General features: G+C 54.8%; 1 protein-coding gene across 1 annotated transcript in view; it reads left to right on the forward strand.

The window, feature by feature from the left end:
* The window catches only part of FBN3 (fibrillin 3), a 54,633-nt gene that overhangs the window by 21,991 nt on the left and 8,394 nt on the right, over window positions 1-24,248 (forward strand). The window contains exons 32-59 of the mRNA XM_072947799.1: window positions 753-878; window positions 2,272-2,394; window positions 2,585-2,707; window positions 3,185-3,310; window positions 3,414-3,536; window positions 4,169-4,291; window positions 4,628-4,789; window positions 5,766-5,834; window positions 6,872-6,997; window positions 8,497-8,622; window positions 9,014-9,163; window positions 11,875-11,946; window positions 14,105-14,230; window positions 14,549-14,674; window positions 14,966-15,091; window positions 15,446-15,562; window positions 16,848-16,976; window positions 17,485-17,604; window positions 18,326-18,451; window positions 19,253-19,405; window positions 19,560-19,625; window positions 19,826-19,951; window positions 20,366-20,485; window positions 20,608-20,730; window positions 21,364-21,498; window positions 21,630-21,755; window positions 22,671-22,877; window positions 23,726-23,851. Coding sequence (XP_072803900.1) covers window positions 753-878; window positions 2,272-2,394; window positions 2,585-2,707; window positions 3,185-3,310; window positions 3,414-3,536; window positions 4,169-4,291; window positions 4,628-4,789; window positions 5,766-5,834; window positions 6,872-6,997; window positions 8,497-8,622; window positions 9,014-9,163; window positions 11,875-11,946; window positions 14,105-14,230; window positions 14,549-14,674; window positions 14,966-15,091; window positions 15,446-15,562; window positions 16,848-16,976; window positions 17,485-17,604; window positions 18,326-18,451; window positions 19,253-19,405; window positions 19,560-19,625; window positions 19,826-19,951; window positions 20,366-20,485; window positions 20,608-20,730; window positions 21,364-21,498; window positions 21,630-21,755; window positions 22,671-22,877; window positions 23,726-23,851 — 3,501 coding nt within the window. The remainder of the gene's footprint in view (window positions 1-752; window positions 879-2,271; window positions 2,395-2,584; window positions 2,708-3,184; window positions 3,311-3,413; window positions 3,537-4,168; window positions 4,292-4,627; window positions 4,790-5,765; window positions 5,835-6,871; window positions 6,998-8,496; window positions 8,623-9,013; window positions 9,164-11,874; window positions 11,947-14,104; window positions 14,231-14,548; window positions 14,675-14,965; window positions 15,092-15,445; window positions 15,563-16,847; window positions 16,977-17,484; window positions 17,605-18,325; window positions 18,452-19,252; window positions 19,406-19,559; window positions 19,626-19,825; window positions 19,952-20,365; window positions 20,486-20,607; window positions 20,731-21,363; window positions 21,499-21,629; window positions 21,756-22,670; window positions 22,878-23,725; window positions 23,852-24,248) is intronic.

Below are 24,248 nucleotides of genomic sequence, written 5' to 3' on the forward strand. Positions count from 1 at the left end.
TCATAGCAGCAGAGCTCCTCCAAACCTGATTCTTTTAAATATATTTGATGACACTTACCGTGTACCTGGTACGTACAGAGGTGCGTGCCCCGTTCTGAGGATGGCATTATGCAGTTTTGTGCAGAAGAAGGTGAACGAGACAAGAAATACACTGTGTTCTCCGAGCCCTGCTTGGGGCCCCTGGCTGTTAGGGCCGTGATCACCATCCTCTCCTGCCTGCAGGTCTTCCTGGGGCCCGGGGAGCAGGTGTGTACTGGGTGCCCCATCAAGGCAGAGCTGGTGCCAACGTGGGAAAGTTCCGGGAAGTGAAAATGTAACTCGCTCCCAGGAAAAATGTGTCCAAAAAATTCCAGATCACAGGAGCCTTAGGAAGCATGGAAGAGAAGGGCCTTGGGACCAAGAGAAGTAGGGAAAGCTGCCTCCTCCATCCCTTCTTACAGAGCCACATTGGCATAAAGGTTCTGAAAAGGCCTGCAGGGGAAAAAGTCCAGTTAGCTTCGTTTGACTCAGTGTCCTCTAAATGAATTGGGCTATCAGATCCTTTGGGGAGGGCACATCCAGTGTGTTGCACGGAATATGCCCTGGAGAATGGAGACATAACACTCGATAGCTGCCCGGCGGTGGAGTCAGGGGAGCTCCCCACCCCTGATGATGGGCAAGGGCACCTTGATGCAGGGGACCCACGTGGCGGGGCACGCAGCCTTGCTGCCGTGCCCCCCACCCTCACTTGCTTCCTCTGCGTCATCCCACAGATGTGGACGAGTGTGACCTGAACCCCCACATCTGCCTGCACGGAGACTGTGAGAACACGAGGGGCTCCTTTGTCTGCCACTGCCAGCTGGGTTACGCCGTCAGGAAGGGGGCCACGGGCTGCTCTGGTGAGCAGGCGAGGGACCTCCAAGGGGCCATCTCAGGGGTCGTGGGGTCTGCCCCATCACTTGGGGGAGAGGGCGGCTAGACCGCACTCTTACCCATCTCCGCTGGTGGGAAGCCTTGTGTTAGAGCCGATGGGGCTCCAGTCACGTGCCCCTGGGACTCCCTTAACAGCTCTGTAGGGGGTGCTCAGAGCCCTCAATATCCACGGCAGCTCGCCCAGCATGCCAGCCTGATGCTTTTAAGCACGGGGATGAACGCGTAAACATTTCAGTAGCTACTGTTTTAGTTTTCTAGGGCTACGGCCAGCCATTCCCACAAACTTGGTGCCTCAGAACCACAGAAACCTACTCCCTCGAGAACGAAAGTTCTAGAGGCCAGAGTCTGAAATCAGGGTGTCAGCAGAGTTGGTTCCTTCTTGGGGGCCCAGAGGGGTACGCTGTCCCATCCCTCTCTGCTTGCTTCTGGTGGCAGCCGTGGGTCCTTGGTGTTCCTTGGCCTGTAAGCGCATCACTCCAATCTCCGCGTCCGTCGGCTGAGAGCAGAAGGTACTGGGGACTGAACCCAGGACCTCGTGCACGCCAAGCCTGGGCTCTACCACTGAGCTCTACCCTCCCCTCCTTGAAACTTCCCTCTTCTGACGAGGACGCCAGTCATTGGATTAGGACCCACTGTAATCCAGGATAACCTCACCTTGGCTTGGTTACATCTACAAAGACCCTGTTTCGCAAGAAGGCCACAGGCACAAGTTCTGGGAGTTAGGGTTTGAACCTCCTTTTTTGGAGAACGTGATTCTCCTTGCTGTAATTACGGAGTTTTTTTAATGCAGTTGAGAAGCAAATGTGAGAAAACAGAGCATCAGAGCCATGACTCTTTTGAGATCGTTGTTATAAATTTTTCTTTTAAAATACATTTGTGTGATGTGAAGCCAGGAGGCAGCGAGAAGGAATGTTCAGTCGACAGTAGCTCACTTAGGTGGTGTGTGAATATTGCAGAGATACAAGGGTGATGCAAAATAGGCTAAGGATTGGAAACGCTGGTTTATAAGGAAACCCTGCTTTAAAAAGAATGTGCATGAGGACAGTTACTCTTAATGTCTACCCTAAGTCTCTCATGCTGCCATTTCAGACCACTTTGTGGGGTTGCTGGGAGTCATGCCTAATTGGATTTAGCCCATTTCCTCTTGGGCTTCAGGTGAAGGTGGAAGCTCCCGCAGGGGTAGTCGGGCATTTCTGGGCTAACTAGGGATGGTCCGAGCTCTTTCCCCTGCTCCTGCATTGAATCTTCCCACTCTGTACCCAAAGCCGTGGTTCTGCTAGTCCCAGGCCTTGTGGGGTTACCGTGTCCTCCACCCCCTCTCCTGGTCCCCTTCCTGTGCCTGGGTCCCTCTCCTCTCAGATGTGGACGAATGTGAGCTTGGGGGACACAGCTGTGATGGTCACGCCTCCTGTCTCAACATCCCTGGGAGTTTCAGCTGCAGGTGCCAGCCAGGCTGGGTGGGGGATGGCTTCGAATGCCACGGTGAGTGCCTGGGGGCAGGAGGTCCGGGCAGAGCAGCCGAGGTAGGTGGGGCGGTTGGGGAGGTGGGGTGGCAGGGCAGGGGTGGCCAGGTGCGGGCTGATCAGGGCTGAGATTGGAGGGTCTGCCTCCTTGCAGCCCCCACTCAATGCACACACCTGGGTGGGGGGGCTCCGGGCTCCGTCTCCTGCAGACCTGGATGAGTGCACCTTCCAGGAGCATCAGTGCAGCCCCAGAGCTGACTGCCTCAACACCCCCGGCTCCTACCGCTGCGCCTGCCTCCCAGGCTTCACTGGGGACGGCTTCTCCTGCGAAGGTGAGGTTGGGGGTGGGTGGGATAAGTGGACAGGAGGGGCCCGAGAGGGACAGCCACGGGGACTGGATTCCAAGGTGGCTACAGTGGTTGGTTGGCTTCCCGACTCACAGTGATCCACTCACCGCTCTATGTGGGTGCCGACAAGGATGCGCCTTGTAGCTCAGGCCAGGCCTGAGTCCCCTGGGGCAGTCTTCTCCCCTGGACTCTGAATGTATGGAACCTTCTGGATGTGGGGTGCAGGAACACTTGCTTACTTCCCAGCAGCCCTTCACCCCGGATCCTGAGTGATCAGGTCCCCATCTGCTCGCTGGAACTAACTTGGTCACATGACCACCAAGTCAAGGTCTAAATCCTTAGGGCTACTTGCCAGCTGCCTGGAACCCTCAGTGGCAGTGAAGGGTTCGGGGCTCCCTGCCCACCCTGCATGTGGGTCCTGGCCAGCTGGCCCCCAGCCTTCTGCCTCTTGGGGCCCCTCAGACAGGGATGAGTGTGCGGAGAACGTGGACCTTTGTGAAAACGGGCAGTGTCTCAATGCCCCTGGTGGGTACCGCTGTGAATGTGAGATGGGCTTCAACCCCACGGAGGACCAGCGTGCCTGCCAGGGTGAGGCCGGGGGCTGCCAGGGTGCGGGCAGAGCGGGGGTCCCTAGACCCGCTGGCACTGGGAACAGCAGGAGCAAGCTGACCTGGGGTTCCCCCTCCCCCAGATGTGGATGAGTGTGTTCTCGGGAACCTCTGTGTGTCCGGGAGCTGTGAGAACCTGCCGGGGATGTTCCGCTGCATCTGTGACGAGGGTTACGAGCTGGACCGCGGTGGCGGCAACTGCACAGGTGTGGGGGCCGGGGGTGGGGCTCACTCATTGTCATTGTCATTCATCGTCCCCTAAATAAATGCGGTGAATCAACGAAGGCGGGTTCCCCTCCACCACGACTGTCCAAACGGTCTCCCCTCTGTGTGTTTCACATTGGGGTCAGTGGACTTTTTCCATGAAGGGCCGGACAATATTTTCCGTTTTCAGCCATACAACCTCTGCCTTGTAGCTCAGAAACCGACACAGGCGCTCTGTGAATGAATGGGCATGTCTGTGTGCCAATAAAACTTTATTTACACAAACAGGTATGGGGCTGGATTTGGCCCACAGGTTGTTGTCTGCCAGCTCCTGGCTTGAAATGCATCCTAAATGTTGGTTTTTGTATGTTAAGTCATGGGACCTGGAGCAGGGGGAGCCCTCAAGGGCAGACCTCCATCCCAAGTGGAACAGGGCAGGGGAGGTCATGGGATGGGGCAGACCCCGGAAACTGCGGTCCCCTCAGGCTTTCTTCCCAGGGGAGGACATGGCCTTGCCCCTAAACCCTGTCCCCAAAATGCAGGGCTTTGGCACCCCAGGAAGAAGGCAGGAGGGATGTGGGCCAAGGGAGGGCTCCCCAACACCGCAGCTGACGGCACCCTGCCTCCCCCACAGATGTTAACGAGTGTGCCGACCCCGTGAACTGCATCAATGGCCTGTGTGTCAACACCCCCGGCAGCTACCTCTGCAACTGCCCTCAGGACTTTGAGCTGAACCCCAGCGGGGTGGGCTGCGTGGGTGAGTATGCACTCAGCTCTGGGCGGGGTCCTGGGGTCAGGGAGCGGGATGGGGCCACTGCCTATGTCACCTTGGCCCATCAACCTGTTCAAATCCACCTGCTTCTCACAAACAGGCCCCGGCCGGAGTGATCATCCCTGTTGTCTGTTGAGATATAGCCTTCTGCTGTAGACAGACAGACACACAGAATCCCGTGTACACATGGACACATGCACACAAAGAATTCACGGTCACACGTAGGCAGACATGAACACACCGTTACACACAGAGGTGCACACACACATACAGAGCATTTCTCCCCCATCACTTGCTAACCACTTCTCTCTGCCTGTTCAGACACTCGGGTTGGGAACTGTTTCCTGGACACACACGACCGAGGGGATGGTGGCATTTCCTGCAGTGCTGAGATCGGAGTTGGCGTCACCCGAGCATCCTGCTGTTGCTCCCTGGGACAGGCCTGGGGCAACCCCTGTGAGCTGTGCCCAATGGCCAACACCAGTGAGTCCCCGGAGGGGTGGGAGCAGGGGAAGGCCTGAGCCACAGAGACCTAGCCCTGGTCCAGGCCTCCTCTGGGCTTAGGGGGCTCATCTCTGCTAAGGAAGGGACACTGGGAACCAGAGAGGGAGAAGGGCTCACCCTGGGCCACACAGCATCTTCTCAGCAGTCCACGTCTAGGCCTCTCCCCAAAGTCTCTTTCTGCCATCTCTTCCTGCAAATTCTTTGTGTGTTTCTATTCACTTGCTTGCTCAGTCAGTCAACAAACATTGAGAAGTTCTCTGTGCCCTCTACTAGGGGACAGGGACCTAGAGAAGGATGAACCACAGCTGCTGTACACTGTCCCTCACCTGTAAACCAACAGTCCCCAGACTGTTAAGAGTAGAGCTGTCCTAAGGGTCTGTTTGAGGCATAGCGATGGCTCAGGAGGAAGCCATGGAGAGGAAAGGGGGAAGGGAAGGCTTCTCAGGACAGGGGCTTGAATAAGGTTTTGAAGGATGAGTAGGAGTTTTTCAGGCAGGGTAGGAGGAAGGGTGTGTGGTGCAGTGGGAACAGCATGTGCAAAGTCCTCAGGTATGAAACAGGGAGGCACTTGTCCACCTATTCAGGTGTGTGTGTCTGTGTGTGTATGTCCAGGGTCTTCCTTTCATGGGGGAAGCTTGTGGTCACACTAGGCTCTGGTTTTGGATCACAAAGAATCCCTACTCCCCAACTATTACAAGATCCATCTGCTCACATATTGAATGTGAACACATGTGTGCACACATACACAGAAACATCCCCCCAGATCTGTCAGGATTGGACCAACGTCTCTTGGCCCTGAGAGGCTGAGGAGGTAAGGGGATGTAGTTTCTGTGATAAAAGAATGCAGGGCCCACTGTTGAGCCCTTTTTAGGGCCCCTCCCCTCCCCTGCTTCCCCTGAGCTTTGCCCAGATACCCCAGCCCACAGCCTCTCACAAGAGCCTACTTCCCTTGCAGCTGAGTACAGAACCCTGTGCCCGGGGGGTGAGGGCTTCCGGCCCAATCCCATCACTGTCATTCTGGAAGGTGAGTTCCTGGTAGACCATCCATCCGTGCACCCACTGACTGACCCGTCTCTCATTCCCACCTCACCAAAAACCAGAGTTGGGCAGCTTTGGTGGTGGTGGGGAACCAGATTCTCTCAGCCATTTCTTCTTCTACCCACTCATATATTGATCCGTCTTTCCATCCATCCCCCATCCACCCACCCATCCCCATCTATCTATCCATCATCCATCCGTTCATCAGCCTATCCATCCATCTTTCCTTCCTTCCATCCATTCCTTATCCACCCATCTACCCGTCCATCCATTCTCCATCCATCCATTATCCTACTTTCCTTCCTTCCCTCTTTCCAAGCACAAGCATTCATCCATCCACTCATCAACTATCCATTCATTCATCCGTCTACTCACTTACCTACCCACCCCTCCATCCACTCATTTATCTTTCCGTCCCTTGACCCGTTTGCTTATCCACTCATCCATTACTTTTCATATCCATCCATCTACCCATCCACACATTCATCCTCCCACGTCTGTCCATCCATCCATCCATCCATTCATGTATTCACCTACGTACTCACCCACCTATCCATTCACCCATCTGTCTTCTTATTCATTCTCACTCTTGCTTGTCCACACATTCACTACTTTTTATATCCATCCACCCACCCACCTACCCCCCCATCCATCTATCCCATGCATACATGCATCCATCCATCCTTCTATCCAGAGGGGATAATGAGATTGAAGAGTTCTATCAAGAGGGAACTTTTGGATGGATGGATGAATGGATGGATGGGAGGATGGACTATCCAATGAAGGGAATGAGGATGAATCCAGGGTGACATTGACCCAAGAGTGTCACCCATTGGGTGCAGCCTCCAAGAGAGGTCCTGGCCTGAACCCTCCAAACATCCAGCAGCTCTTCTTTAAGGTATTCTTAAAGAAGCAAGACTCACTCCTCCAGAGCCCCAGAGAGCCCAAGGCAAGGTGTGGGTGTCCCCCTGAGTCCTCTGCTTGAGTTTCGCTTCCAAGCATGACTTCCTCACGTCCTGACAGACATTGACGAATGCCAGGAGTTGCCTGGGCTGTGCCAGGGGGGCGACTGTGTCAACACCTTCGGCAGCTTCCAGTGTGAGTGCCCACCTGGCTACCACCTCAATGAGGACACCCGCATCTGTGAGGGTGAGCTTGGGCCAATCCTTCCCTCCCTGCCTTCCTGCCCAGCCTCACCCCACCTTCAGATATGGGGGCCTGAAATGCTCTCCAGAGTCTGCTCACCTGCCTGCTGCCTGGGACCCACTGAAAGGGTTGGGAAGCTTCCCTGGAATGCCCCGACCTATCCTCCGCTCTGCTGCCTCCTCCTCCCCGTTGCCTGACCTCCAGCCTCCTTCCCACCCAGAATGGATGGGTGAATAAGCAAATGGGTCAATGGATGGAAAAATAAATGAGTGGCCGGAGGGGTGGGTAGGTAAGTGAGTAGATGGATGAATGAATGGATAGTAGATGAGTTGGTGGATGAAGCTTGGAAGGAGGAAAAAAAGGAAGGAAAGTAGGATAATGAATGCATGGGGAATGGATGGATGGGTAGATGGTGGATAAGGGATGGACAGATGGAAGGAAGGATGGGTGGATAGACTGATGCATGTACAAGTGTTTCACCTCTTGGGTTGAATCTTAAGTATTTCATCTTTTGGATGCTATTACAAGCGGAATCATTTTGTTAATTTCCTTTTCAGTTGCTCGTTGGTACCATATAGAAATACAACTGAAATTTCTAGGTCGGTGTGTTGATCTTGTGTTCTGCAGTTATGCTGACCTCATTTATTAGCTCTAATAGTTTTCACTTGGTGGGTTCCTTGGGATACCCCATAGCAGATTCCCTGTTTCTGACTAGATTCCAGAGTTCTGCAAAAATCGACTTTTGTCAATTTTCGCCCAGCTCAGTAGTTGGTTTTGTGAAGGAACAGAGCTCTGGCGTTCCCTGCTCTGCCATTTTTGGAGACATCACTCCTAGCATGCTAATATTCTACCACCTGTTTTTACAGCCCATCGCTAAGAATGCTTTTTTACATTTTTTTAAATTATTGAGAAAAAAAAGAAGAAGAAGATTTTGTGCCACATGCAAATTGTATGACATTGACATTTCAGTGGCCCTGAATCAAGTGTTTTTGGAGCACAGCATGCGAATTTGTTTACCCATTGTCTGTGGCCGGCTGCCTTTACACTGCAAGACAGGCAGAGTGAATAGCTTGTTGGAGACCATGGTTTGGCTTGCAAAACTGAAAAAGTCATTATTATTTGCCATTTACAGGAAAAGCTTGCTGCCTCCAGACTAGAGAACTGATTAGATTGAGAATCAACGTTTTTTTCCCCAAGAGTATTGTATTCATGGGGCCCTTGCTCCCCATTGCATCACATTAGGAAGCCCATGGTTGCCCCACTCTTGGTGATAATATAATTAATTCGCAGGCTCAGGTCATATTTTTCTTAGTAGAAGTGGGATCATAGTAAACTTTTCCCCCACCTAGCACCATATCGGGTATTTTCATGTCACTAAAATGTCTGTGTGTTTTAAGTTAATCTTGAAATTAAACTCAAGCACATAGAGAAGTGGCTCTGCCAGACCTGGGGTGGGGAGTTATCCAGACAGTTCCTGGATGCTGCTCTGCCCTCCCCTGCAGATATCGACGAGTGCTCTGTACACTCGGGCATCTGTGGCCCTGGTACCTGCTACAACACTCTGGGCAACTATACTTGTGTCTGCCCCGCGGAGTACTTGCAAGTCAACGGCGGCAACAACTGCATGGGTATGAAGTGTGCTGACTGGGGAGACCAGCAGTTGTGGAAAAAGCACTTGAGAGTGGGAGGGACTTCGGGGAGTCTCCAAGCCTTAGAAAGGTGTGGAGAGGCATGTTTATGGGAGGAGAGAGGGAGAGCAAGTGTGTATCTGAGATGCTGGTATGCAGCAGTGAACGGGACTGCAGGGCTTAGGGGCTCCGAACTGCCATGAATGGTTGTCCAGGTTGTGCACTGGGCAAGAAAGGCTAACATGTGCGTTGGGACCCTCATGGGTGTTGGGGGAGCAAAATCAAGCCAGTAATTTTCAAATGGATTGGTGAATAAGTTCCGATCTGTCTGACTCTCCCCCTCTGGCTTGGGCGTCTCTTATCTACCTTCTTCTCCCCAACCCAACCGCAGACATGAGAAAGAGCATCTGCTTCCGGCACTATAACGGCACATGTCGGAATGAGCTGGCCTTTAACGTGACCCGGAAGATGTGCTGCTGTTCCTACAACATTGGCCAGGCCTGGAATAGACCCTGTGAGGCCTGCCCAACTCCCACCAGCCGTGAGTGCCCCTCCCCTGCTTTCATTCCTGCTTGGTCCTTTTTTTTTTTCCTTTTCATTTTTTTTATGGGGGGAGGATATTAATTAGGTTTGTTTGTTTGTTTATTTATTTATTTAATGGAAGGACTGGGGATTGAACCCAGGACCTCATGCATGCTAAACATGCACTTTACCACTTGAGCTATACCCTCCCCTGCTAGCTTGGCCCTTTTCAGTGCAGTGTTTAAGGAGACAAGGCACACTTAGGGCTCCCAGATGGGTCTCCGTTGTCTTGGTGAGAGCTGAAGAGTTGAAGCTCCCTCCCAATCAGTGCGTGGAAAAATCAACTCTTTTAAGAGGGACAAGGCGTCCGAGGCACCCTTTCATTTCACAGCCTTGAGGAATTCAGGATGGATCAATGAGGCTCTCATTTTTAGGAAAGGTCCTTGAAGACTCACAGACTATTTGGTGGCAGGGAGGTGGTCAGCGAGTGCCTGGCGCCAGGGAGCGCAGCACACTGGTCAGAAGCACCAGGGGCCCCACGAGCTGGGGGAGGGGCAGGCCCAGGGAGGCTCACAGCGGGGATTGCAGAAACGTCAGTCAGGATGAAAAAGAGCGTTCCAGCCAGGGAACAGCACGTGCAAAGTCCTGGAATAGGACTGAGCAGGAGGTGGTTTTGGCAGTTGGGAAGAGGCCTATTAGAATAAGCAGCAGCCCAGATACCAGGAAAAACTGCAGAGAAACAGCAAGGATTTACTGGATAGCGCAGGGAACTATATTCTATGTCTTGTAATAAACTATAATGCTAAGGAGTATATAACCAAGTCATTTTGCTGTACACCTGAAACTGTAAATAATAAATCAACTAGACTTCAATTAAAAAAAAAATGAAAGAGCTGCAGGAATGAGGCAATGACTAGAGGGGGCAAGTGGGCGATTACAAGTGTATTAGCGCTATGCACTGAATGTTGTGTCCTCCCCAAATTCCTATGTTGAAGCCCCAGTCCTCACAGTGATGGTGCTTGGAGGTAGAGCCCTTGGGGGTTAATTAGGTCACGAAGGTGGAGCCCTCTGAACGGGATTAGTGCCCTTAGAAGAAGAGACACACCAGAGGTGCTCTCTCTTCACTATGTGAAGACATAGAGAGGAGACAGCCATCTGTAAACCAGCAAGAGTTCTCACCAGACACCAGATCTGCTGGCGCCTTGACCTTGGACTTCCCAGCCTGCAGAACTGAGGGAAAGAAATGTTTGTTACTTAAGCCAGCCAGTCTATGGTATTTCCTTATAGCAGTCTGAGCTATAAGGCAATTGGTTACTAGGGTTGTGGCAACAAATTACTCCAAACTTGGTGGCTAAAAAACCCCCCAAAACTGTGTTTTCTCGCAGTTGTGGAAGCTAGAAGTCAGGAATCAAGGTGGGGGGCAGGTCCACGCTCCAGAGGCTGTAGAATTCTTCCTTGCCTTGCCCAGCTTCTGGTGCTCCAGGCATTCTTTGGTGTTACTTGGCTTGTACCTGCATCACCCCCATCTCCGCCTTCATCTCGTGGCTTCTCCTGCATCTGCGCACATCTCTCCTTTTTCTTATAAGGACGCCAGTCATTGCATTTAGGGTCTACTGTGATCCAGGATGACATCATCTTAACTTGATTACATCTGCAAAGACCCTATTTCCAAAAAAGGTCATGTTCAGAGGGCCTGAGTGACCATAAACTTTGAGGGGTGGGGGTCATTGTTCAACCCAGTGCAGTGCAATGGGGAAAGGTCATTATTGGGCATCTCTGAGGGCCAAGCCCTGTTCTGGGTTCTAGGAAGCAAGAATAAGGTAGACCTAAGCCGTGAAGTCTCAGAGGAAGCTGCAGACAGCCAAGTCTGGTCATGAGATTGTCAAGACAGATCCAATGTCACCCACAAATCATGTACTGGAACTTAAGTACCTGCGTGAATCTTGTGCACCTGAGTTTGAGGGGCAGGTAGAATATGATGAGGCAGAATTCCACCAGACTGAGATTGGTCTGTTCTCATCACGATGTAGGCAGAAGAGTGAGTGAGCAGCAGGGCAGGGACCTGGGAAAAGGTGGCACTGCCCAAACGTCTGACCATTTGTGTCAGATGAGTCCAGGGACACCCACTCACTTGGGGATTGACATCGGGCAAGCAGCATCTTGGTGTCATCGGTCAGATATAATTAGAAAGTGAATTGCCACGGGGTGCCAAAGAATGGCATCATCAGCTGTCCAGGGCCAGAGTGGTGGGCTGCCCTGAGTCCTCAAGGTTGAAGTGGACTATGCCAGGGAACAGCAAAGGGAACAGCATGTGCAAAGTTCTGATAGCATGACAAGGCGGGACATATCCAGACATGTAATGAAATCAGTGTAACAGGAGGGCAGGGGTTACTGTTGGAGGAAAGGTGGGGCTGAGGGTGAAGGTCTTGAGGTCCAAACTGAAGACTATGCATTGTGTGGTGAGGACAATGGAGCATGGCTGGCGACATACCCAGGGAAGAGGGGAGGAGATGAGGGAGGTCTTGGCCACGTGTTAGAAGATCCCACTGCAGAGGCGAATGGCGCCTGTAACCAGCCAACTGGTCAGAGTGGAGGGAGGGAGAGAGACTAGTTATCAGAGGCCAGGTGAGCACTGGGTGACAGGGATGGACGAGGTGATAAGAAAGAAGAGGAGGTGCCCTCCAGGAGGCTGCAGCCCCAGCACCGCCTCCCCTGTTCTCTTTTGCCCAGTGGATTACCAGATCCTGTGTGGAAACCAGGTTCCTGGCTTTGTCATTGACATCCACACAGGGAAGCCTGTTGGTGAGTGACCCCTGCCTTCCTACCTGTAGCCCCAGGCCCCTCTGTCCCCAGAGCCTTGACCCCTCTCTTCCCCTCCCCAACAGCTCTTTCTCTTCCACCCTCCCCTACCTCTCACCCTCACTCTTCCAACTCCCCAGGCCAGGAGTTCTGCCCCGCGAACACTTCCCCTTTAAAAAATGCAATGGGAGTATTTTTATGAAATTGTTAACTCGTTTAAAAAAACTCTGATAAAAAACACATAACATAAAATTTACCATTTTAACCAGTCTTAAGTGTCCAGTTCAGTGACATTAAGTACATTAGTATTTAAAAAGAATTTTGGGTGGGGAGAGGTAATTAGGTTTATTTATTTCTTAATGGAGGTACTGGGGATTGAACCCAGGACCTCTACCACTGAGCTCTACCCTCCCTGCCACATTCCTGCTGTTGTGCAACCATCGCCACCATCCACCTCCATGACTTTTCATCTTCCCCAGCTGAAACTCTGTCCCCATTCAGCACTAGCTCCCTGCCCGCCTCCCAGCCCCGAGGAACCCTCGCCCTACTTTCTGTCTCTAGGGATCTGGCTGTTCTAGGGACCTCAGAGAAGCAGAATCATATGGTATTTATCCTTTCGTGTCTACTTTATTTCACTTAGCACAGTGTCCTCAAGGTTTACTCATGTTGCAGGGTGGGCCGGAACACTCCCTTTTCAAGTTAAATGAGTTTTTTTTTTTAACAATTTAATATGTGCATACCAAATTTCAGCTGTGTGGTGTTTAATTGATGAATCCCATTTTCAAGTGTGTTTATCCCACAGATGCATTCTTATTTTCAGCAGTTGGAACGGAGTAGATAAGATCTGCTTCCTCAGGGAGGAGGGTCTAGCTCAGTGGTACAGCACATGCTGAGCATGCACGAGGTCCTGGGTTCAATCCCCAGTGCTTCCACTAACAAAAACAAACAAACAAACCTAACTACCTAGCCCCCAAAAATAAAAAAGCCAAAATAAAATGAAAAAAAAAAAAGAGAGAGAAAATTTTTTTCTTAAAAACCCTTGAAATTAAAAAAAAATCTGCTTCTCCTCCAGTCACCCCCTCAAATCTAAGTCCCCTTCTCACTCTCCCAAGGTTCCAATGCTTTATACCTGGAATAGTTCTTTCTAGTTCTTCCTTTATGCATTTTAACACACAGAGGTCACTCACTGAAAGTATATGACATTGTTGTCTAGGGAGCTTGACCTAAGACTCCATGATGCCCTGCAACCTGCTTTTTTCCCCCAGCAAAGGGCCGAGAAGAACTGGCCGCGCTGCTACGTGCAGCCCTGCCTCCCTCTTTGCCCTGCTTTGCAGGTGCCACGTGTGGACACATCCCGGGTCATAAACCAGTCCCCCATGGAGGGGCACATAGGCTTTTTTATAGACACAACAGTTTTATTGACATAAAATTCACACACCATGTACTTCACCCATCTAACATTTACAGTCCCATGGGTTGGCGTATGTTCAGACTTGTGCCCCATCACTTCAGTTTAGGTTTAGAACATTTTCATCGCACAGAAAGGAACCGTGAACAGTCACTCCCCATTCTGTCTCCCCCCGCCCCCGGCTAAACCCCAGCCACCACTGTTCTGCCTTCCAACTCTTTGGATTTGCCCATTCTGGACATTTCACGTAAGTGGAATCATCCAGTGTTTGTCCTTCGGAGACTGGCTTCTCTCGCTGAGCATCATGTTTTCAAGCTCCATCCACGTTGTAGCGTGTGTTAGTGCTTCACACTTTTTTCAGGCTGAATCATATTCCCTTGATTGGATTGGCCACTTTTTGTCATCTGTTCCTCCTCTGATGTTTCCAGTTTCTTGCTAACTGTCAGCACAGCTCCTCCTATGCAACTTCCCGGGCACACATGGGGCTGCTTCATTTTCGGAGACCCCATGAAGCAGGCTTGCTGGGTCGGAGCAAATGTGTACTTTGTTGATAGAAAGATGCTTTCTCCCCCTGCCTCCCCTCCCACATCCCCATCTCTTTCTGGTGTAAGCAGATATTCTTTGGCCACAGCAGGGTTTTTCGAGCGTCTGCTGGTTTGTAGCCACATCTCGCAGACTGCGTGGTCCCTTAGGTCAGGGTCCCCAGACGTTGCCAGGGACGGGGCTGCCTCTGATGGCTGACGCCCTCCCCAGACATCGACGAATGTGGGGAGATCCCTGCCATCTGTGCCAATGGTGTCTGCATCAACCAGATTGGGAGCTTCCGCTGCGAGTGCCCCACGGGCTTCCGCTACGACCGCGTGCTGCTGGTCTGCAAAGGTGCCCTCCCCCTGCGTCCCCAGCCCCGGGTGGGATGCTCGTCCCCCTGCCACCCTTTGCTCTCTGGGCAAGTCATTTAAACTCCACGAACCTCAGTTTCCCCCTCTGTATGGGGCTGATTCCTTTCCGAGAGCCTCCATCCCACATAACCCCCGTGACTCTGGTTCGGGTTGCTTCCGGAGAGACCACTTGCTCAAGTGGGGGAGGGGAGGGGTGGGGGAGGTGGGCGGGGGTCAGGGGGGAGGAGGCTGGACTTGGGGGTTGATTCTGGCTGGGAAGATTCTCCTTCACCCCCACCCTGCTGGCTGTACTCCCCAGACGTGGACGAGTGTGCCAGCGGGGAGAACCCCTGCCAGCAGAACGCCGACTGCGTCAACATCCCCGGCAGCTACCGCTGCACGTGCGCCCAGGGGTATAAGCTGTCGCCAGGCGGGGCTTGCGTGGGTAAGAGGGGCCCCAGTAGGGAGGGGAGGCAATGGGATGTGGGACAGAGCCAGACTCTGCCTACCCCTGTCACTTCTGGGCAGGGCACAGCTCCCTCCCAGCTTTTCTCCTTGGCTGTACGACGGGGTGGGGGTGCCAAGAGCACCTGTTGATGGGGCCTTGTGAGGGCTGAGCGTGGTGCTGGCAGCAGCTAGAATGGGGGGCTTCCAGGCAGGGTCCAGCAGGCAAGGGCTCAGGACATACTGAGGGGTGGGAGTCCGGGGACATCACAGTGCCTGCCTTCCCCCCCAGGACGGAATGAGTGTCAGGAGATCCCAAACGTCTGTAGCCACGGTGACTGTGTGGACACGGTGAGCAGCTACATGTGCCTGTGTCACCGTGGCTTCCGGGCCTCAGCAGACCGGACCCTGTGCATGGGTGAGAGCCCCCTCCTGCTCCCTCCTTGAGGCCCAGGCTGCCAAGGGCTAGGCGCCACAGGTCTACACCTCCCAGGGGTGGGATTGGTCCATCCTGGCTCATAGACTCACGGGTGTGAGTCCTGACACCTAAGACCTTAGGTAAATGACCTACTCGCCTCCCTGCACCTCAGTTCTCCCATCTGTAAAACAGAAGCAATAAAAGGTACCACGGATACTTTCCAGCTATCACTTCCCATCCACCTGGACAGGGCTAGGTGCAGGGGAGGTGGGCTGGGTCCAGCAGGCCCTCACTCCCCAAGCTGCCTGATGCCTTGAGTGAGCTGGGAGGGGACCAGGGGCTTTGCTCCAGCAGACATCGACGAGTGTGACCGGCAGCCATGTGGAAACGGGACCTGCAAGAACATCGTTGGCTCCTACAGCTGCCTCTGTTTCCCCGGCTTCATGGTGACACACAACGGAGATTGCGTGGGTGAGCTGCCCAGGCTGGTGGGTCAGCCTCAGTATACCCCGACTGAAAAGTGGGTTCTTGGCTAGAGGGCACCCCTCTGAAATACAGGCTCTCGCCTCAGAAATGCCTTCAGAAAAACAACCTCAGGGGACTGAAAACGAGTTAACCACAGAGTTCTCCAAACCCCTTCAATCATCAAGAGTCAGGGGTCCCTTGCTAGAGCTTACACTCATGTTGATAAGAGGCAGGTGGACAATACAGTGAGGAAGGTGAAGCATGAAGGCAAGACCTGGGTGGCATGATGCTGGTAGTTGTAGTGCAGTGGTTAAAAGTGTGGATTCCAAGGTGAGATGGCATGAATTCCAATCCCAGCTCTGCCACCTGCCAGCTGTGTGACCCTTGGCAAGTCATTTGCCTCTCTGTGCTCCAGTTTCCTCTTCTGTTAAAAGGATATTAATAACAGTACCTACCTATCTTAATGTCAGACCAAATTGACTTCTGAACAAGGAATATTACCAAAGATATATATATATTGATTAAGGAGTCAGTTCTCTGAGAAGACACAACAATCATCAATGCATACGCAGCTAACAATAGAGCTTCAAAACACACAGTAAAAATGGACAGAAGTGACAAAGAAATAAACAAACCCACAATTACAGTGAGAGACTTCAACACTCCTCCCTCAGTAAAAGAGGGGACAAATAGAAGATCAGTAAGAATATAGAAGCCCTGAACAACACTGTGAACCACCTAGGCCTGAGTGATATTTATGGAACATTCCAGAACACACATTCTACTCAACTGCACATGGACATTTATCCGAAGAGATCATATTCTGGGCCAAAAAAAACAAGCAACAAATTTTTAAAAATTGAGGTCACACAAAGTAGGTCATCAGAATGTAAGGAAATTAAACTAGAAATCAGTCACAGAAAGATATCCAGAAAATCCCCAAGTATTTGGAAATTAAACAATATTCCTAAAGGGTCCATAGGTAAAAGAAAATGTTATTAGGGAAATTAGAAAATATTTTGAAAATGAAAATACAACATAACAAAATTTGTGGGGGTGCAGCTAAGGTAGTACCTCTAGGCAAATTTATATAGCATTATAATGCTCACGTTAGAAAATATTGGTGTCTGCTTCATAGGCTAGTTGGAGGGTTAATACACAGCTGGCATATGAGTGCTTAATAAGTTGAAGTCACCGCCGTCAACTCAGCTTTGTTGTGAACTGAAGTGGAAGAGAGGCTCAGAGCCCTGGGCTCTGTGGGTGACCCTGCCGGCCCGTCTCCCCTCTGCAGACGTGGATGAATGCACCACCATGGTGGGGCAGGTGTGCCGATTCGGCCAGTGCCTCAACACAGCTGGCTCCTTCCACTGCCTCTGCCAGGATGGCTTTGAACTCACACGTGACGGGAAGAACTGTGCAGGTGAGTCTCCCCACGGTCCTGGGAGCCACCTCTCCAGCCCCCGTTCCGGGTTCAGCTGCGGTTGTTACTTCTGAGTGAGCGTGGTTCCATTTCATAACCGTGCGTTTATTTTAAGGTATAAAAAGAAAGAAAACCAGCACAGCACACCCATGTTTTCACAGAGCTTATGGTTTAAGATGAAGCTGTCTTGAAAAATCGAAGTTTTATGAACTATGGGATAGTAGAAGTGCTGAATGGATGCCACAGAAACCGTAAAAGGGTTCTGCACGTGGCTCGAGATTAGGAACCTTGCTCCTTCCTGCCCTGGCACCACCTGGCTCCTCCTATACCCCTCGGCGGGACCCAGAATATTCTTGTTCAGATGACCCTGCTTTCCTGAGTCTCAGCTCTCTTCCTCTTGATCCAGGAGGGCTTATCTGGGGGCCCTTGGCCATCACACAGTGACTGTAAGGGCTGGTCCCAGTCCACCAGCTGGTGCTGGGACCCCTCCTCCTCCTCCTCTCCACAGACACCAACGAGTGCCTCAGCCTTGCAGGAACCTGTCTGCCAGGCACTTGCCAGAACCTTGAGGGCTCCTTCCGCTGCATCTGCCCCCCCGGCTTCCAGGTGCAGAGTGATCGCTGTGTCGGTGAGTGTCTGGCCTTGCCTCCCAGCTCTGGGGCCAGGAAGGCACCTCTTGGCCTCTGTTTCTCCATCTGTAAAATGGGAATGCCGGCTGGGTGGTGGTGAGTGAAGAGGTGCACTTAGCCCAGCACCCAAGGCAGCTCCATTTACTATTATTTATTGTTTTCAGTTCTCTCTCGGCTCGGGGCTCCCTCTCTGGAGCCCACAGCTTTCCTCGCAAACCCTATAAAATGAGCGTGGGTGTGGGGTGTCCCGGCCCCTCACATACCCAAACATGGAGCTCCTCACTCAATGGGTGGTGGTCTAGGACCAGTCTGGGCTGAGCTCCTCTCGTCCATCCGTCCATTTGGAGTAGCCTTGTACTGTGTGGGCGAACCGGAGCCAGTCCGGCCTGGCCGCCTCTGCTTTGTTCTGTCTGAGCTAGCCTAGGACTATGTGAGTGAACGCTGTCCGGTGTAATTTCTCCAGTCTTGGTTAGCTCTGTACAAACTGAGTCTCTAAAGATGAAGTTTTCCTGACCATGACCCCCACCCAGCACCACACTCCCCACCTAGTGCTCTGGCTCATCCCGAACCCGGGGTTGAGGGGGTCCCCACCCTGTGTCAGTCTCTGGGCCCTCCTGGGCTGGGTCCCCACTCCATCTGTCCCTCCTGGGAGCCAAGGCCACCTCACTCTGGTGGAGGATCTGCTCACACCCTACTCATCTCGTGTCCCTGCCACCCCAGACATCGACGAGTGCTCGGAGGAGCCCAACCTCTGCCTCTTTGGCACCTGTACCAACAGCCCCGGGAGCTTCCAGTGCTTCTGCCCGCCTGGCTTTGTCCTGTCTGACAACGGGCACCGTTGCTTTGGTGAGTCCGGGTCCAGGGAGCGTAGGGGGTTGGGGAAGAGGTGGGAGGTGGGGTGGGGAAGAACTGGATCACCCAGAAAGGGGGCTGCAGTCTCTTGTTTGGGTCTCCAGGGGCCCCACCGGGCAGAGACGCCCCTTTGCGTCAGTGGGGTTGTCCTAGTTCAAGGGGCCTCTGACCCTCTGGTCCAGGTCAGCCTGGTCCCCTGGGCTTGGGGTGTTCTGCATGGGCCCCCCTGCCCTACCTGGGCTGGCTTTGTCAGGTCTGGGCCAGCCTCACCCAGTCTGAGCCAGCCTCTTCTCTCCCAGGTTAGGCCAACGAGGCAGAGGGCAGGGCACTTCAACCAATATTTGCTGTTCTAGGGGCCCAGCCTGAGGACTTCTCAGGCCAGTGGGAGTCCAAGGCTGAGGACGGGGGGTCAGTGACGAGGATTTGGGGTCTGAAGTCGGGGGTCCTTTGGCTCTCTGGAATGAGTCACCTTGTCTCTGCAGGAAGGGGCTTCTGATCCAAGAATGACGTGACTGGGTTTGGCCATTCTCCCGGGTGTGGGGAGAACATGGGGTGTTGCTGGAAGGGATTCCCAGATGTTTAGCAAAAGCCCCAGGGCTGACCCTCATTGGCCCAGTGTGGGTCACCTGTCCATCCCTGAACCAATCACCACGGAGTGATTCTGGAGTGCTCTGATTGGCCACTTGTAGGGTCAGGACCGCCCATTCACCAGGATTGGAGTGGTTTGGGCACAGGCTAGGCGGGTGTGCGCTGCTGATGGCCCTTCTAACGTTTCTCTGGGGCATCACCCCACAGACACGCGGCAGAGTTTCTGCTTCACCCATTTTGAGGCCGGAAAGTGCTCGGTGCCCAAAGCTTTCAACACCACCAAGACTCGATGCTGTTGCAGCCAGAGGCCTGGCGAGGGCTGGAATGACCCCTGTGAGCTGTGTCCTCAGGAGGGCAGTGGTGAGAGCCCGCCCCCGTCCAGTCTCTCCTGACCCGGCCTGCCTGCCCCCATCTGCACTCTTCTGTTCTTCCTCCAGCCTCCCTACACACAGGGGCATCCTGGGGGCCGCTCCTGGTCCCAGCACCTCACCTGCCCTCCCCTCTTGCTGTCCAGCTGCCTTTCAGGAGCTGTGCCCCTTTGGCCACGGGGCGGTCCCAGGTCCAGATGACTCTCGGGAAGGTGAGCCCCTTGCCCATGAGCTGAGAGCCCCCCGGGCCACCACACCGTCCTCCTTTCCTGCCCAGCCCTGCCTGGGCTCCATCCTGGGTTCCCAAGTCTGCTACTCCCTCCTGGACCCATGGGTGGCCCTCGACCCCACGCCTCTGAGTGTGGCCAGGGCGCGACAGACACACCACATCTGCAACCCGTGACTCCCTCAGACGTGAATGAGTGTGCAGAGAACCCTGGCGTCTGCACTAATGGCCTTTGCGTCAACACTGATGGCTCTTTCCGCTGCGAGTGCCCCTTCGGCTACAGCCTGGACTTCACGGGGCTCAGGTGCACGGGTGAGTGGCCAGTCCGCCCCAGCCTGCTTCCCAGGAAAGGATGGAGTTGGGGAGGGCAGACACTGCCCACAGCAGCATCCCGCCCCCCAGCCACGTCCCGCTCCCCCACCCACTTGGCCTTCTCTTCTTATTCGCTCACCAGTTCTCTCTTTTGCTTATTCATTCACTCACTTGGTCATTCAGTCACTCATTCACTTATTCATTTACTCATTCATTCACTTGCCTACTCATTTATTTAGTCATTCACTCACTCATTCATTCTTGCACACATACCACATGCCTGCCCTGTGTCCACCCTAGAAGTGACCCAGATTTGGCCCTGTCCAGTCTGTGGCCGTCAACGGGAGGCAGACAGGATGCTATCAAGGATGGGGGCTCTCTGCGGGCTCTGACCTCCCCCCACCCCCACCCCAGACACAGACGAGTGCTCCGGCGGGCGCCCCTGTGGGGAGGGCACCTGCACCAATGTCATCGGAGGCTTCGAGTGTGCCTGTGCTGACGGCTTTGAGCCTGGTCCCATGATGACCTGCGAGGGTACGATCCCGCCTGCCCAGACCTGGGCGGTGCGACAGGGGTGAGGGGGGCCAGCCTGAGAGAGGGAGCAGGGGTCCCACGAGCAGACCCCATCCAGCTGGCACCTCCTGTGGCCTCCCCAGACATCGACGAGTGCTCCCTGAACCCCCTGCTCTGTGCCTTTCGCTGCCACAACACTGAGGGCTCCTACGTGTGCACCTGCCCGGCCGGCTACACCCTGCGAGAGGATGGGGCCATGTGCAGAGGTAGGACCCACACAGGCAGGTGGGCGATGGACAGGGCCCTGGGGCTCCCCACGCCTCAGTCCCAAGAGAAAATGAAATAAGATCTGAGCCTCCAAGGGTGGGAATGAGCAAACAGTGAGGGCAGAGTTGCAGCAAGCGAGGGTGCAGTGGGTGCTGTTCTGTGAGTGGTGGCTGGACAGACCCTGAGTGGGCTAGCACAGTGGGGACAGCGGTTGTGCTCCCCGGGGGACAGGTGGTAATGTCTGGACACGTTTATTTGTCACAGTTGGGTGGTGGTGGGGAGCAGTGCCGCAGGCGTCAAGCGGCCGGGGGTGCTGCACAGTCTCCCGCAGCGCACAGAGCGGCCTCCCACCACCAAGAATTTTCTGGTCCCAAATGTCTGCCATGTCAAGTCCCTGACCTGGGACTTGGTCCCTTAAGGGCTATTTCAGGGGCAGTTTCCAGGGACCATGGTGAGGGCCAGACAGATTCACAGACCCTGATGTGGGCAGGGGATGCAGGTGGGTAGGGGAGGAATGGGCACCTGGCAGAGGGACCTCACTCTGGCCCCACTGAGGCCACGGAGGGTTGGATCCAGGGCCTCCCAGCTTGGAGCTGGGCCATGGTGTGTCATCTGTCCATGGTGGTCCACAGATGTGGACGAGTGTGCAGATGGCCATCAGGACTGCCGCGTCCGGGGCATGCTGTGTAAGAACCTCATCGGCACCTTCACGTGCGTCTGCCCGCCGGGCCTGCGGCCCCAGCCAGGCTCCGCTGAGGGCTGCACAGGTACAGGAGGGCTTCAGGGATGCAGGGACGCACCCCGCCAGTAAACGGGAGAGTTCAAAGCTACTGGAGGTGGAGGCTGGCTCGTGGGACTCTGGCCTCCCCGCCGGCCAGCCTCATCCCTCCCACCACAGATGACGACGAGTGCCGGGTACAGCCCGGCCTCTGTGCCAACGGTCGCTGCATCAACACGGCGGGCAGCTTCCGGTGCGACTGTGACGAGGGCTTCCAGCCCAGCCCCAGCCTCACGGAGTGCCACGGTGAGTGTGGCCAGGCACAGGTGCGGGGCACACAGCTACCCACCGTGTGGTGGCACCACCACCTGGCCCTCCCGCCACCCAGGAGCTCCCCGAGGTGGTTACTGAGCTGATCCAGACACACGTGTCCACTGCACGCCCCCACTCCTCCCCTTGTCCCTTCAGTCCCTGGACAAAGAGACCATCTCCTTGCTGCCCTGTCCACATCACACCCAGGAACTGGCCCTGCCTGGGTCCACCACCTCCTGGGGGCTAAACCTGGCAGGCGACCCACTAGTACCCTCTGTTTTGGTGACAGGTCTGTCCCTGTCCCCACAGTCCTGCTGCTTCTATCCCTCTACACTCCCCTCTGAGCACAGTCTCCACCCCTAGCATCAGGCCAGGCATGTGTATTCAGCTGCATCCTGGACCCTCCGTCACCTGCAGCTGCAGCTTGCCCCAAGATGAGCTCTGTATCTTTGCCACCCGAGCCCTGTCTCAGCAGCACCCTGCCTCCCACCCAGACCCCCAGGCCAGCCTCCCGGAGTGACCAGTGGCCTCTTTCCCCGCACGTCACACCCAGTCCCCAGCCTGTCCTCCCCACTTCCCTGGACGTCCCCCCCCCCCGCTGTCCCCACTGTTCTCTCTGTAGCCAGAGGGGTGCTGCCCTTGGCCCTCAAGAAGCCACCCTAGTCTGCAGCCTTGGGGTGCCTCTCCCATTGTCGGGGCTGCAGTTTCTGCCACAACCCAGCGCCAATCCTGAGAGGGCGTTTCACAGTGCTAGGGGACCACAGCTTGGAAGATGTCACCCTGTGCACACGCGCAGGTGTCAGAGATGCTGGGAGCCTGTCTGTAGACTCGGCACCGCCAGATGCCGCGGGGAAAAGGGACCTGTTTGGCCCCTTCCTCCTGCCCACCATCTGCACCCGTTCTCTCCAGACATCCGCCAGGGACCCTGCTTCTCCGAGGTGCTGCAGGCCGTGTGCCAGGTTCCGTCCGGCGGCGTTGAGGTGGCCACCAGGGCCGAGTGCTGCTGCGGGGGCGGCCGCACCTGGGGCCCCCGCTGCGAGCTCTGTCCCCTGCCCGGCACTTCTGCCCACAGGAAGCTGTGTCCCCACGGCTCGGGCTACACTGCCGATGGCCGAGGTGGGTGGGTGGGGTCTGTTCACCGCTGCGTGTCTGGGCTCCTCCCCCGGTTACAGCGTGTGAGCCAGCGCGTGTGCGTGTCTGCTGGCAGGTGTGAACCAGAGCCCGTTCCTTGCTCCGCACCTGTGCAAGTGAGTGGATGAGTGTGAGCTGGTGTGTGTGTGTTCTCCGTTCTTGGTGCACACGGGTTCATTAACCAGCACGCGAGAGGGTGTGAGCTGTTGTGCATCCCCTGTGTGTGCAGGCTGGTTAACCAGCATGCATCCGTGCTGCTGAGTGTGTGAGCTGGTGTGCTGTGTGTGAGCTCTTCAGCGTGTGAGTGTGTGCACATGAATGCATGTGCTAGTGAGGGTGGGGGCTGGGTGAGGAGTCCACGCCAGAAGGTGGGTGAGAAGAAGCGGGCTGGTCCAAGTGGTCAGGATTCTGATAAGCCTCTCCAAGGGTGCAGACGTGTGTGAGCAAGTGTGAGTGCATCTGTGCGTGCGGGTGTCCCATCCAGGGGAGTCTGTGTGCCTGTGTCCCTGTGATTCCGTAGGAGCGTCTGAGTGTGTGACTGGTGTGCAGTGTTTGTGTGCCATGTCTGTATACGGGGGTGCCCCGCAGAGGTGCTGCTGGTGAGGCTGGGGGGGGGGTCAGTGTGTCCCCACTGCAGACATTCTCGTGTCCAGTAGAAGCAGCTTCGTTAGGATGTGCTGCTGGCTGAGGTCCAACCCACAGCCCCAGTGTAGGGTCCGTGGTCCCCCAGCTCTGGGATGCAGGGAGGGGAAATTGAAGCTGGCCTTGCCTCCCGGGAGAGGGCTGGTGGGCTGTGGAGGCGGGCAGCCCCAGCCAAGCCCTGCTGTCCTCAGACGTGGACGAGTGCCGCGTGCTTGACCACCTGTGCCCCTATGGCGAGTGCATCAACAGCCTCGGCTCCTTCCGCTGCCACTGTTGGGCCGGGTACGCGCCTGACGCCGCTGCCACAGCCTGCCTGGGTGAGCCCCCCGCCCCGGCCCCGGAGCCTGCCTGGGCGCTCCCTGCAGCACCCCGCCCGCACTGCTGGGAGAAAACCAAGACCAGAAGCTGTGTGTCCCCAATCTGTCCCTCCATCCCGACCCCATTTGGGCCACTTGCCTCCTAAGATTTTCAGTTACGTTGTGGAGGCAGATGTCTGTCTAAGTTGGGCCTGCAAATTCCGGCCCAAGGGCTGAGTCCGGCCCGCCACTTGTTTTTGTTAATGAAGTTTTATTGGCGCACAGCCAGGCCCGTTTGTTTCCTTACTCTGGTGCTTCCCTGCTACAGCAACAGAGTTGCTGTGGACACCATGTGGTCCGCAAAGCCAGTTGTATTTCCTCTCTGGCTTTTCCCAGAAAAAGTGTCAGTTCCTGGGGT

This window comes from Vicugna pacos, chromosome 22 (genome assembly GCF_048564905.1).
Source record: "Vicugna pacos chromosome 22, VicPac4, whole genome shotgun sequence".
Classification (NCBI taxonomy): Eukaryota; Metazoa; Chordata; class Mammalia; order Artiodactyla; family Camelidae; genus Vicugna; species Vicugna pacos.